The following is a 14,673-nucleotide window of genomic DNA, read 5'->3' on the forward strand; positions in this document are numbered from 1 at the left end:
ATTCATTCCCCAAAGGTCTAATTTCTCCTGGAGGCCAGAAGAGCACGGGAGGGTTGAATGGATCCCTGGCTGTAGGATCACTCACAAAGCCAGTAAGTGTAGTTATCAGTTTGCCCATGAATGCCATTTTCAAAGTTTCTCTACAACCAAGACAGTAGCGATAGTTGACTTTCTCCCCCTAGTTTCCTCTTTTTCAAAGCTGCCTTCACAGCTGGTAATCATTCGTTCCACAGCTGTTAGAAATGTCTGCTAGCAGCACGTGGTCTGCGAAACCAGGGAAGACTTGGAACTGTCTCACAGGCTGAATCACCATGTATAGTCCAGGTTCCCCAGTGGCCTCCTCAGGAAGCACGGGGTTCCAAACTAGGGTCCCAAACCAACCCCTCCCATACGGCATCTCTTCCCTTCCAAGGCGCGCAGCAAGCACACAGCTCCAAGTGCAGCTTCCAATGGCATCAGTAAGGTGCTTGTCATTGAATAGAAAGAAAAGACTGCCCCTATGTAGCAGTCTTTGAGAGAATTGCAAATGGTTTGCGCTGAAGAACTCTGTGAACTTTTAAGTGGCAGGAAGCCAGCCGTCCCTCAGCAAATACCACTCCAAAGCACCAAGGTGTCTATTCTGAGCCCAGTTCATGAACGTTCAGCACATACTACTTGCCAGGCATCATGTTAGGCACTGAGGGGAGGATACAAAAGTAAACAGACCATGACCCCTTACCCAAGAACCCCACAGTCTAATCATGGAAAAAACACATGTACCTAAGTAATTGTTTCAGCCCCATCTGCTCCACAGGCAAGCCTGGATTCCTTTTATAAAATTCCATATTTTTTCTTTCTCACAACTCTTCCGGGCAGTTTGCCTGGACATATATTAATCCTCCAGCTTATTTTTTTTTCCCCCTTTTGAGACAGGGTCTCACTCTGTTGCTCAGGCTGGAGTGCAGTGGTGCCATCTCGGCTTACTGCAACCTCTGCCTCCTGGGTCCAAGCAATCCTCCCATCTCAGCCTCCTGAGTAGCTGGGACCACGGGCATGCAACACCATGCCCGGCTAATTTTTTGTATTTTTGGTAGAGATGGGGTTTCACCACGTTGCACAGGCTGTAATTCTCCAGCTTTTTTCAAGTTCTAATTATTTCCTGACTCTGTTAGTAACAGAGATTGCTATCCCATCACTTTCCTCAGCTTTGCACCTTCATGCATTGTCAGAGGTCCTGCTGATCTAAAGCAGGCAGAAATAAGTCAGAACAGGTGACATCACGACAGTCAAAAAGTGGCAGCAACTCAAGTGTCCATCAACTGAGGAATGGATGCACAGATGTGGGCTATCCATACACTGGCACTGTTCAGCCCCAAAAATGAATGCAGTCCTGACATATGCTACGACATGGATGAACCCTGAAATTGTTAGGCTAAAATAAGCCAGACACACAAGGCCACATAGTATATGATTATATTTATATGAAATGTCAGGCTGGGCGCGGTGGCTCAAGCCTGTAATCCCAGCACTTTGGGAGGCCGAGACGGGCGGATCACGAGGTCAGGAGATCGAGACCATCCTGGCTAACACGGTGAAACCCCGTCTCTACTAAAAATACAAAAAATTAGCCGGGTGAGGTGGCGGGCGCCTGTAGTCCCAGCTACTCGGGAGGCTGAGGCAGGAGAATGGCGTGAACCCGGGAGGCGGAGGTTGCAGTGAGCTGAGATCCGGCCACTGTACTCCAGCCCGGGCGACAGAGCAAGACTCCGTCTCAAAAAAAAAAAAAAAAAGAAAAGAAATGTCTAGAACTGGCAAATCAGGACAGGCAGGTTTGTGGTTGTCAGCACTGGGGAAGAATGGAGAGTGACTGCCGATGAGCTCAGGGCTTTGGGGCCATGATGGACACGTTCTGGAATTAGATAGGGGTGATGGTTGCAAAACTTTGTAAATACACTAAAGACCACTGAATTACATACTTTAAAGGGATAGATTTTATGGTCCTTGAATTATATCTCCATTTACAAAAACAGGATACAGTCACAGAGATGCTCAAAGTGTGGGTATAAGGGACACTGCAAATAATGGAGGCTCCCAGGGACTTTGGCTACTTTAATGTCCAAGAAGCAACTCAATCTCAAAAGTGCTCAACTGTAATAAAGGAAGTGGAAAGTGGAGTGACAGCAACTCCTCTGGCCTGGGTCACCAGGGACTCTTGGCTTCAACCAAGTTCTTACATCACACTGGGCTCCGAAATACCCAGTTACTCTCCATAGCAACAGTTTCATATGGTGGTAATTGTAACAATCACAGCTAATATTTACATTTCAGTCATTATGTGCCATGCTCTGTTCTAAGCACTTGGTACTTCTAAGCACAACATTAAATATGAACCTTAAATGTAGAAACTATTATGACCTCCCTTTTACAGAGGTGCAAACTGAGACAAAGACAGTAAATAGCTTGCTTGAGGCTCCCAGCTAGTAAGAGGCAGACGTGGGATTATGAACCCAGGTGGCCTGGTGCCAGCCCATGCTTCTGACCACTATGCTAGCCTGCCTTTTCACAGTGATAGGAGTGTGCAGGAAGGCTCTGAATGGGGCTTGCACTGAGATGCCATTCTTGAGACGCCATTGTTCTCCAGGCTTGTCCTGTATGTCCCAGCCTGAGGGCTTGTGTCTATTTCCCCTAATACATCCCTATCAGACTCCATCCCAGCAGCACTCCCCACCACCCCCCTCATAAACACCCCAAATTCATACTCCCTTGCCTGGACAAAATCTTACAGTTCCAGCTACTATCTTCCACTTTGTCCTTATCAGGAGGAGCAGTCTGGGTGGTACCGATGCAGAGAACCAACCATTAGTGGGGGGTTAAGAAAGACCTCTTAACCCAGAACTTCTCTCTGTTGTGACCCTCTCCTGCCCCCATTTGCCCAGCCCTTCTAATCCGCTGGGTCCCTAGCCAGTGTGTGGGGCCCGGCCCCAGATTCTACAGAGCTGAATGCTTACCTCAGTGCTGACTGCTTCATCAGAAGGGTTGATCAGGACCACTGTTTCTAAAACGTCACTTCGGTGATGAAGGATCTTTTGTCCTGCAGGCACAAAAACACACACAAAGGGGGAGACCTTTAGCTTTTCCAGATGAAAACTGCCCTGCCTGCTCCTGGGACAGCACAGGAATTTCTGCCTCCGACGTGGTACACAGCTCCGAGATTCTCTACATCATCTTGGGAAACATAACTGGTGCTATTAAAAAAGAGGGTGCAGCCACTAGCAGGTTCCTCCCCGAGCTGGGTTTGTGTGGTCGGGGGCTCCTCCTGCTCTCACACTCTCCCGTTTTCAGGGTCGGTCTAGGCAGCCTCCTTGCGGTAATGGCGGTTTTCATCTGAGACAAGGGTGGGTGCCAGGAAAACTCAATGGGGCTCTTGACATTTCCTTTCTCATGGTAATTGGGGATGTTTCTCCATATCGGCCTTTCTTCTGGTGAGAACTGCACCGAGATTAATTAGGAGCCTTATTGTGAAATGAATGACATCCAGAAACTCCAGCTAACAATTAGCCCAACAATCAGAATGGCTGTCTGAGGCAGGCTTACAGTCTGTTGGAGTATTCATTAATTAATTCACTTGCTCATAGGAAACTGGAGACACTGTAAGCAAATGAAAAGTGGAGAACAACCCTCCCACGAAACAGGGTGGCCAAACTGCCCCCTAAAAATATGCACAATGGATGGAGAACAATAAAGCAAGGTGTTGGGTGTGATGACCGCCTGTCTAAGGAAGGCTGAAACCCTGCAGGGCTGTGGCTCCACATCCCTGACTTCCCCCCACTCACAGGTCCTAGGGTCATTCGGTGGCCAAACCAGCCCTCCAGCCAAAGGAGACGGAGACCTGTGCATGACCTTCTACGAAGACTCCCCCTCCCTGGACAATGGGATGAAATGATTAGGCGGATGTACGGCCAGAGTTGGTGATACATGCTTGGGCAGCTGCTAAGGACAGGGAAGTGGGTGTTCTCTCTGAAATGTGGGAGGGAGACGCATGGTTGGGAGGGTAGACACAAACTTGTCTGCTGCTTGGAAGTACAATGACGCTCAGGCAGCAGGAGGAAATGGAATAGAATCTGAGGGAGGCAGACACCAGAGGAGAGAAATACATGAGGAAAGAATGACCAAAAGCAACTGTTTTCTAGAAAAATAGTTCGGCAGTTCTTCAAAAAGCTAAAATAGAATTACTGTATGACCCAGCAATCCCACTTCCAGGTGGAATTGAAAGCAGGAACCTGAACAGATGCTTGTATGCCAATGTTAATTGTAGCATTATTCACAATGGTAAGACAGCCCAAATGTCCATCTATGGATGATTGGGTAAAATGTGGTATATCAATACAATGGAAGATTATTCAAGCATAAAGATGAATGAAGTTCTGATAATGCCAAAACATGGATGAACCTAAGAAACAGTCTGCTAAATGAAATAAGCCAGATACAAAAGGATAAATATAGTGATTCCAATTATATGAAATCTCCAGAACAGGCAACTTTATAGAGTTAGAGAGTAGATTAGAAGGTAACAGGGACTAAGAGAAGGGGAATGGGGAGTTATTGTTGAGTGGGTACAGTTTCTGTTTGCAGTGATGAAAATGTTTTTAAAATAGAGGTGATGAACGCTGGACACAGTAGCTTTTGCCTATAATATCAGCACTTTGGGAGGCCGAGGCAGGGGGATTGCTTGAACCCAGGAGTTCAAAACTAGCCTGGGCAACAAAGTGAGACCCCATGTCTAAAAAAAAAAAAAAAAAAGGCCAGGTGCAGTGGCTCATGCCTATAATCCCAGCTCTTGGGGAGGCCAAGGCAGGCGGATCATGAGGTCAGGAGTTCAAGACCAGTCTGGCCAACATAGTGAAACCCTGTCTCTACTAAAAGTACAAAAAATTAGCCAGCTGTGATGATGTGTGCCTGTAATTCCAGCTACTTGGGAGGCTGAGGCAAGAGGAGAATCATGTGAACCCAGGAGGCAGAGGTTGCAGTGAGCCGAGATTGCACTATTGCACACCAGTCCCGGCAACAGTGTCAGACTCCGTCTCAAAAAAACAAAAACAAAAACAAAAACAAAAAACAAAAAACAAAAACAAAAAAACTGGGTGTGGTGGCACACACCTGTGGTCCCAGCTACATGGGAGGCTGAGGCAGGAGAATCAATTGAGCCCAGAAGGTCAAGGCTGCAGTGAGCCAAGAACATGCCATTGCACCCCAGCCTGGGTAACAGAGCAGGACTCTGTCTCAAAAAACTGATAAAATAAAAAAAGAGGGGATGGTTGTACAACCTTGTGAATGTAATTAATGACACCAAATTGTACATTTTAAAATAGTTAAAATGGCAAATTTTATATTTTATATATATTTTATCATGAGTTAAAAATTAATAATATACCAAAAAACATTCACTAGTACACTATAAATGGGTAAATTGTATGGTATGCAAACTAGATCTCAATAAAGCAATTAGAAAATAAAAAACATAAAGCAGTCCAGGATACACTGATTCTTTTTCCTTTATATCAAGAAGGACCAGAAGTACTACAGAAACAGCAACATGTTGAAATAGTCACCACCAACCACCATCACTGTTACCAAGCCCATTCTCCCCGACCATCTTACTTTCCCTAACAGCTAACATTTACCAACAAACCCCACATCACAGATAGAAGCCTAAACAGAACAATAACGGTGTCAGGCACTGTTCTAAGACATACATGGCTTCACTTAATCCTCAGAAGAGCTCTGCGACATAGGTACTATGATTATCCCCCTTTACTGTCAAGAGCAATGAGTCTACAGAAGAGAATTAACCTGCCCAAAGTCACACAACTAGTAAGTGGTCGAGCCAGGATTTGGAGCCAGGTCACCTGGATCTAGAGTCCTTCTGCTTCGCTGCCCTATGGGTTGGTTACTGGACTAAAATTTGTTAAAATAGACAAGGCACAGACACCAAATGCCAAAAGACAGTTAGGGAAAGGTTCAAAGAAATAAAATCAGAGATGAGCTTACAAAAGCAGGAAGGCAGAAAATATTAGGAGAAGAATATTGGCCAAAAAAAGGCAAATGTGGCAGAATATCCCACATAAAAGAAGTTAAAATTAAGAGAAAATATGTGATGTCTTACTCCAAAAGCCTAAAAATAAACTCCAAAACAGAACAAAGTCCCACAGTTTGAGCAGATAAAGAACTGAGGCTTAAGAAGAATAAACCACAGGAAAGAAAGTTAATTTATTATGAATGCTAAATACTGTAATTTATTGGACATTGCTTTTTGGCGTTTTGGTTGTTTTTGGTTTTGACAACCATGTACATTTAAAGCTAAAGCAAAAGAAAATCAACAGAAATAAGCAAAGGATAAAATGAAAATTGGCAAGACACATGAAACTATCCTCTTTCTAGGTCTTTCCATCAGTGGTCTTCTTGAAACAAAGGTTTCAAGAGCTTCAAAGGCACTAGGTTGAGATGAAATTAAGCAAAAGCTTAAGACCAAGGAGAAGGAATATCATTTCTTTGGTCACAATTTTGTTGTGGGCACCCAGAGCATCAGGCAGCACAATGTCCGAATATGACTGTCATCATGTCTGTATTCTGCAGGAATCCATACAAGTAGACTTGAGCAAGGTATGTAAAGTGGCTCCCTCCGCAAGTGATGGTAATGAAATCAGAGCCTCTTTCTTTCTGAAGTGATCCTACACCATGCCCTCAGCCTTGCTAACCGCACCCTTCAACACCCATGTCCAGGCGACAGCAGCCTGCACAGTCCACCTGCCTCCACATCACGCTCTTCCCCAAACACACAGTGAGCTTGCCTGCTGCCGAGGTGGCCCCTGGCAGGAGGCTTCTTACCATCCACCAGCAGTCCCTTTCTTTGGCTTCATCACTTGCAAACAAAACAAATGCCACGTGACAGCTGCCATTTACCTCCACTCCTTCCAAGTCAATCTTCAGACCAGTTTGCCCAGGAATTCAACTAACGATGTTCTCTTTTGTCCATCTTTGGAAATATTGAGAGGAATGGCACAGACATGCACCAAGATGCCATGGCTGCTTCTTCAACAAAAGCCTTTTTATAGGATCGGATTTGAATGAAGGAGGGGATTTAAAGGGAGAGAAAGAAGCTTCTAGCTCTTGTCACAGCCAGACTGTTGGCCAGATTCTTTCCCGGGACGACGTAAAGTGGGGCCGGGCCACCCCAGCATCTGGTCAAGCCTGGCAGAGGGGCCCTGACGCGCCCTCACCCCTGGCATCCCCGTGGGTGCCAGCTTTCCTGCGGCAGGCGGGTGGGTTCTCAGCGCAGGCGACTGGGATGCTCACAAAGTTGCATATTTGGGGAATGTTTCACACTGGGAAACGGGCCAGGCATTCTGAAGGGAGGCCACCACCCTGGCTTGTAAAGGTCTCATTCAGTTGCTTCAGAAAAGAAGTTCCCAGGAAAGAAAGGCGGCCGGGTTCCAGCCTCTCTCCCCACCATTGTAGTCCGAATTCTCCATTCAACACCTCACAGGGAAACCCTTAGGCAGCCCGGTGAATAGTTAACTTTCCCTGGCATCCGCATTGGTCTGAGGGCAGCAAAAGCGGGGGCTCGACCTGGAATGACTGTGTCACTTATTGCTTCATAAGAAAAAGTCTTTGAGGGCTTCCCCACAAAACTCAGCATGATTGTGAAGCCTCGACCTGGGTCAGGGGCGGGGGCAGTGGAGAAGACTGTGTGTAACAAAAGGGGTCCACGCCACCTCAGAATCAAAAGAGGACAGTCTGAGGACCCTCGAAGCAGCAGGGGCCTTGCAGACAATGAGACTTTTGTTTGTGTTCTCCCAAAGCTGTGTCTGGAACTCAAAAGGAAGCCTGCATTTTTTGATTATTGTGGGCTTTTTGAAAACGTGTCAGATTAATTGAACCTATGTGTCTTATAAGATGTGGCTTTTTTAGTAGCTTATGTTTTACTATATTCAATTGATTCTGAAATCTCTTAAAGCAAAATGTTATTATCTATGTATGTAAATTTCTAGGATGCTTGCGGGATTCTTCTCCACAGAGTTTAGGATTCATCTACACACACACACACACACACACACACACACACACACACACACACACACCCTCAGAGGCTTCGCCCTGGTTTTGGAAGAAGGAAATATAAATGGTAATTGAAGAATAAAGAAAGCCTCTGATTTCTACTCAGTATGAAAGGGAAATGATGAGGAGGGTCCTGAACTATTGGTAACCAGGACTGAGGGGCAGGGCATGGGCAGGGGCTTTAGTCAGGAGAAAAGTCGTCCTGCCCCCATCTCTGCCTCTCTGCTCTGTCAGCTCCCACTGACGCCCTCTCTTCACCTACCAACTACTTCCAGCCGCCTGCCCAGATTCAACAATGGAATAACTTACAATGTGAAGATTCTGGAGTTAGAGAGAAAAATATGTGAGATAAAAAAGGACTCGGTTGATTTAGCTGAAAGTAAAGTTTGGTCAATCGAGAAAGACCATAAGCACTAAATGTCTTGATTTTAAAGTCTGTTTTCAAGCCGGGCACGGTGGCTCATGCCTGTAATCCCAGGACTTTGGGAGGCCGAGGCAGGTGGATCACTTGAGGTCAGAAGTTTGAGACCAGCCTGGCCAACATGGTGAAACGCTGTCTCTACTAAAAACACACAAATTAGCCATGCATGGTGGTGCATGCCTGTAATCCCAGCTACTTGGGAGGCTGAGGTATGAGGATTGCTTGAACCTGGGAGGCAGAGGTTGCAGTGAGCTAAGATCACACCACTGCACTCCAGCCTGGGCAACAGAGTGAGACTCCACCTCAAAAAATAAAAAAAAAAAAGTCTGTTTCCATTAGAAGGAAGAAGAGGAGGGAGGGAGGAAGGAAGGAGGGAAGGAAGGAAAAAAGGAAGGGAGGAAGGGAAGGAAGAGAAAATGATAGCAGTCAGAGTTATTCAACTCAACCTCTTTACCAAAGCGAATTTTTTTGAGAGGGAACCTCTAACCTCCGACCCCTTGTGCAAAAAGCACTCCCAAGAGTAAAATGTAGCTAAACGGCTAAGAGCAAGAAATGAAAGGTGCTTGGTACAGGAACTAAGAATTAATAACTAACCAGCAGGTCTCCAGTAGCTTGTAAGAGCAGCTTTTGGTGTGAAATCATTTCCAGCTCCAGGCCTCCTTTCTGCAGAAACCCACATGGCAGGTAAAGCAAATGTGTGGTTGATTTGAAGAGAACAGGAGCTGGTGAGGCAGGAGGGGAGACGCCTGAAGCAGCAGAGGTTTGTAGTGAACCTTTTCTTCCAGAGCCCCTCACAGAAGTCCTCTCTATCCCTGTCAACTAATGCTGGGGCCCAGAGGCCTGGCAGGAAGGTATCCCCAAAACTTCCTTCACAGAGGGAGGAAAGATGCCAGCAAATAAGGAAGCCTCACGAGGAGCACAGAAGCCTGTTCCTGAGAGCCCCAGGTGGTTCTCCCTGTGCCCCTCCATCCCACCACATCATTTCTAAGCACGAAAAACAGAGAGAAAGAGAAAGAGGTGAACATAGGTTATCCAGTAACCATGCTCTGAGAAGCTACAATGAGCAGCTCTCCATCCCAGGTGCCCCAGCTTAGAGCTCCGGAGAGGGTCCAGGAGAAGGATCGAGGCAACCTAGCCTAACAGAAGACTTCTTTGGCTCCCCGGGAGCAAGAACCCACCTCGGCCCTGAGGGAGGACATGATCCCAAGGCACGGTGAGACGCAAAACCCTCACCCCTGCCACAGAGGTACTGTTAGAAAACAAAGGTGCTAGGAGACTTGGTTCTAAAGCCACGGATCCCCAAAGACCAACAGCATCAGCACAGAAAAGAGAAGGCCAGCTGTTACCAGGAAATTACACAGAATCTGTCTCCAGGGAAGTAAAACTCCTAGCCCTGGAGGGAGTTGGATCTCTCAGGGGTCCTCTGCATCAAATTAACTCCCCCAATCAACTCATTCATCTTTTCACCTTCTTCCACTCTTGCACATCTCAGCCTGAGGCTTGGAGAAGAACGTTTTCTAGGCTGGGTGTCTCAGAGGCAACAGGGAACATGAGCAAAAAGGTGGCAAAAGCATAATTCAATATGCATGCTGGTTTTAAGGTCATGCACACGTTGGAGCACCTTCTATGTGCCAGGTGCCATCCCACCTGGGTCCAAAAATGACTGAATACAAGGCTAATACATAGAAATGGGTAGTGACAAAATCTAATCCTTTGATCACCAGAGAGACCACCACCAGAATACAGCAATAAAACCTTACATGTGTAGAGCGCCTTAGAGTTGCCAAAGCATTTTGTCCTTCAGGTAGTTCTTTGTTTAGTCTCACAGCATTTTTATGAATTAGTGGGGCAAATATTATCCTCTCTTCATGGATGAAAGAGCTGAGGTTTACTGACTTGACAGTGTGGAAGAACAGGCCTGGGGACCCTTGTCACGCTCCATGAGGCCACTCAAGGCCAAGGTCAGGGCTGTGACACTATTCCTTTCTCCTTTTCCTGATCCACTGCCGTCCAAAATAAAGATTTTCAAGCTGTGATGCCAAGATTCTCCTTTGTAAGAGGTTTAAGTGTGCAGCCAGGACTGGCTGCTGGTCAGTCAACGCCTGCTGAATTGCCTGTGTGTGTGTGAGTGTGTGTGCGCGCGCACATGTGTGTGGACCCAGCAGGGCACCCTTATGGCCTCCCACACACGTCCTGAGGGCAATTCCTTCTTGGTTTCTGCTGAACCATCAACCAAGTTCTTTCCCACCTTCCCCCGTTATTCCTAGAAATGACATTTCTTTTCTGTGGGAAATATATTTCTGTTTATGCATCTGTTTCATCTCTGATACATGTTACTGAATCTATGGGTCTCCAAATTTTGAACACTTGTTTTTTTAAGAGAATAAAAAATACTCAAGTTCAGGAGACTTTGCAAATAATTTTCTTTAGTTTAAATAAAGTGATCATTGCTTGTGAGTTAGACAACTTTTTTTTTTACCTTGGATATCTTTTGTGTTACAGGGAATTTAGTTATTGCCTAACTTGAGTCTGTACCTAATTTTCTCTATACTTCCTGACCTTGTGGTTGTTAGTTTTCTTTTTTGTTTTCAGTGGTTTCAGTTTGGTTTTCCATGTGCAGGATTCTCATTTGACCTGTTTTCTAAAACCTCTCTTCGGTGTTTCTCTCCTACCCAGTCCCATTCTCTTAGGTTCCCCTCTTCCTTTTTTTCTTCTCCCTTTTAAAAATTCTCAAGGCAAAGGGATGAGAATCAAGGATATGAAGGGTTAAGGTGAAAGACAGGGGAAGGAAGAAGTTTGCTCCCTTTTTCTCTGTTTTATCCTCTGGCTGAAAGAAGCAGAAATAAATAATATAGATGGTGTTGAAACTTAGGCTCCCTGGAAGGTACCTAAGTAGAACCAGCAAAGCCCAATCCTGGCACCAGCTTTGGTTGATAAGATAGCCTAAGGGTCACATCTTCAACAAAGTACAGAAGCGACAGATTAAAAATAAAAATAAAAATAAAAAAGGCACATGGAGTGAAGGGCGATGTAGTAACCTGTCAGGGGAGCCAACTCCAGGTGTCTTTAAATACAGTGACCAGCCTGGGCAGTATGGTGAAATCCCATCTGTACAAAATATACAAAAATTAGCCAGGCATGGTGGTGCATGCCTGTGCTCTCAGCTACTCGGGAGGCTGAGGTCGGAGGATCACTGGAGCCCGGGTGGTTGAGGCTGTAGTGAGCCAAGATCACACCACTGCACTCCAGTCTGGGCAACAGAGTGAAATCCTGTCAAAAGAAGAAAAGGGAGGAAAGAAGGAAGGAAGGAGGGAAGGAAGAAGGGAGGGAAGGGGGAAAGAGGGGAAGGGGGAAAGAGGGGAAGGATGAAAGGAGGGAAGGAAGGTAGGAGGGAAGGAAGGAAGGAAGGAGGGAAGGAGGGAAGGAGGGAAGGAGGGAGGGAAGGAAGGAAGGAAAGAAGGAAGGAAGGAAGGAAGGAAGGAAGGAAGGAAGGAAGGAAGAAAGGGAGAGAGAGTTCAACGCCTACTTGTGTTGGTGTTTGCTTCACCATTTCCAAAGCACTTTCTTCTGTGTCCACTTACTTAAACTCTAATGACAGGGTTCCAAGTTTCTGATCTGGTTTCCTCTAGGCTGAGACAAGGTGGGATCTGTGAGTGCCCTGTTCTCTAAGCAAAACCTGCTGCGGACAAAGGAAAACACATGCCCCTCATGCACAAGAAAGGAGTCTCCTCTTCTGCATGTAAAATGTGAGGAGTCCAGCAGCCAAGAGGGAAATGTGCTCCCCGCAAGCCTAGCAGAAGGATTTGTTGCTCTTACAGAGTAAGACATCAGAATTTCCTCACCTTGCAGAATGGGAGGACCTGAAGGAGTCTTGGTGACAATTTCATCCCCCCTCTCTTCCTCTTGTTTTACAGAAGAGAAAACTGAATCTCAAAGACGAGGAGTGGCCTGTCATAGGCTTTTCCTATGCGTATTGAGGTCAGTTCTGTTGGAGAGTGGGTACTAAAATACTAACACTACCTTTCACTTGTGATGGACTTTATGGTTTATACAATTTTTTATTTTCATAGTACCTCATTTGCATATCACAAAGGTCAATGTTTATCATTCTTCCTATTTCATAGATGGACAAATAGAAGCTGTTGGGACAGGTTCCTTAATAAGAGTTAGCTGTCTTGTCCAGCATCAGAGAAACAAAATAAGCTACTGAACTAAGATTTATCTGTTTATTTATTTATTTATTTTGAGACAAGGTTTCTCTCTCTGTCACCCAGGCTGGAGTGCAGTGGTACAAACACAGCTCACTGTAGCCTTGACCTCCTGGGCTCCAGTGATTCTTCCACCTCAGCCTCCTGAATAGCTGGGACCACAGGCACAGGCCGCCATGGCTGGCTAAATTTTTGTACTTTTTGTAGAGATAGGGCTTTGCCATGTTGCCCAGGCTGGTCTCGAACTCCTGGGCTCAAGCAATCCTCCCGCCTTGGCCTCCCAAAGTGCTGGGATTACAGCTTGAGCCACCATGCCCAGCTGGAACTAGGTTTTAAATCCAGTCCACAGGACCCCTGATCCCTACTCTCTTTTCACTGTCCCTCACTGCTTCTCAGATTGTTTTAAGTGTTTACAAGTTCCAGATCCTTAATTTTTAAGAATAAGATCTGAGATACATTATCCTCAGAATGTTAAAGAATAATCCCAGCATTTGGGATATGGATCTGGGAATTATTTTCGTTTTGAAGAAACCCTGTGGTGTGCCAGGTGCCCTGTGCAGTATTAGGTAAAACCAAAAGATTACCTATATCAGCTATTTTTACCACAAAAAAGCCACTTTCACATGGTTCATCAATTAGACCTGACTGTCCTGAGACTAGAGTAGGTTTCAGACGTCTTTTTAAAAAAATCTTAATGGTCTTCTCCTGCTTTTGTATTCTGCATCTGTTAAAACAATGTGAATTGTTTTAGAAGACACGGTTTTCTGGAGGTTAGTTCAGGCAAATGCGTGCTATGTTCATAAACTGAGCACTGAGATTAAAACATGAATGAGATGCTCCCCGTATCCTGAAGAGATACAGTTTAAGAGGAGACAGTGTTTTGACAGTTTCTAAATCAGGAATCGTAAGTCCTAAGGAGGGTCTGATACATAGCAGATGCGCAATCAATATTTCAAAAAGGAATGAATAAGAACAATGGCTAAGGTATATTCAAGACCTGCCCTGGGTCAAGATCTGACCTAAGCTCTTTATGTCTGTGATCTGATGTAATGTGCACATTAATGCTATGAGGAAGCCACTCTTGCCATTTCACAGAAGAGGAAAAGGCAGCACAGGGCAGTGGAGCAACAGCGCAACAGTCTGCATTAGTTTGTAGTGGAACTGGGATGGAGACCGGGTGTTCAGTATCCAAAGTCCAGGCTTTCAACTAATAAGCTATCCTAAAGGAAAGCAGGAAGACAGATGACAGAGAGTTTGCTTGGGGGCATGCTGAGTTTGAGGTCCCTGTAGGATCTCCAGATGGCTCTGTCCAATAAGAGGCAGAAACGTGGCTCTCATGCTTGGCACTTAGGCTTGGCCAGAAACACAGATGATGAATACTTTATTGATCAATAACAACATAATAAGTGACCTCCTTTAAAATCATCCTCACATGATTTTTATGTATTTCTATCCTAATACCTGAACACACTGCTGGCATTATTTCCCCTGGGAGCAAATGTAATCATTAAAGGCTCAAACAACTTTTCCCAGGAAATACTGATTCTTGGAGTCATTTGATAGGTTTATCAGACATTTAATTTGCCATCAGACTCCTGACATTGATCAAATCCAGGGAAATGGTTGCCCTTTCACCCTCATCTGTTACTATCAAACCAAATCATCAAACTACTATTCCGTCTCAAAGTCAGCTGCCTTTTAAAAAGAAAAATCAAATAGTCTTTTTTGGTATTTGGCTATTGAAAAGAAAACCAAAAAAAAGAAAACATGAAAATGCCTGACATAACACATATTAAACCTAGAATCTACTGATTTCCATCCCTCAGAAAGTTGTTACTTCTAGGCCAAGGAGAAATAGTATGAGTTGATTTTTCCCTGGTAAAACTGTGAGGGGGACAATACCATTGGTAGTGGCAGCATCAGGCTGGGCCACAGCAACCAGCTTGGTGA

General features: G+C 45.3%; 1 protein-coding gene across 3 annotated transcripts in view; it reads right to left on the reverse strand.

The window, feature by feature from the left end:
* Positions 1 to 14,673, reverse strand: part of MAP1B (microtubule associated protein 1B) — a 103,412-nt gene that overhangs the window by 23,236 nt on the left and 65,503 nt on the right. For 2 of the 3 annotated variants that reach the window (XM_023207947.3, XM_026454623.1), the window contains exon 3: positions 2,988 to 3,070. In XM_023207947.3, coding sequence (XP_023063715.1) covers positions 2,988 to 3,070 — 83 coding nt within the window. Of the gene's footprint in view, positions 1 to 2,987; positions 3,071 to 6,939; positions 7,220 to 14,673 lie in introns of those variants that run through there. The other variant, XM_023207948.3, reaches the window with a different exon arrangement.

This window comes from Piliocolobus tephrosceles, chromosome 4 (assembly GCF_002776525.5).
Source record: "Piliocolobus tephrosceles isolate RC106 chromosome 4, ASM277652v3, whole genome shotgun sequence".
NCBI classification, from domain to species: domain Eukaryota; kingdom Metazoa; phylum Chordata; class Mammalia; order Primates; family Cercopithecidae; genus Piliocolobus; species Piliocolobus tephrosceles.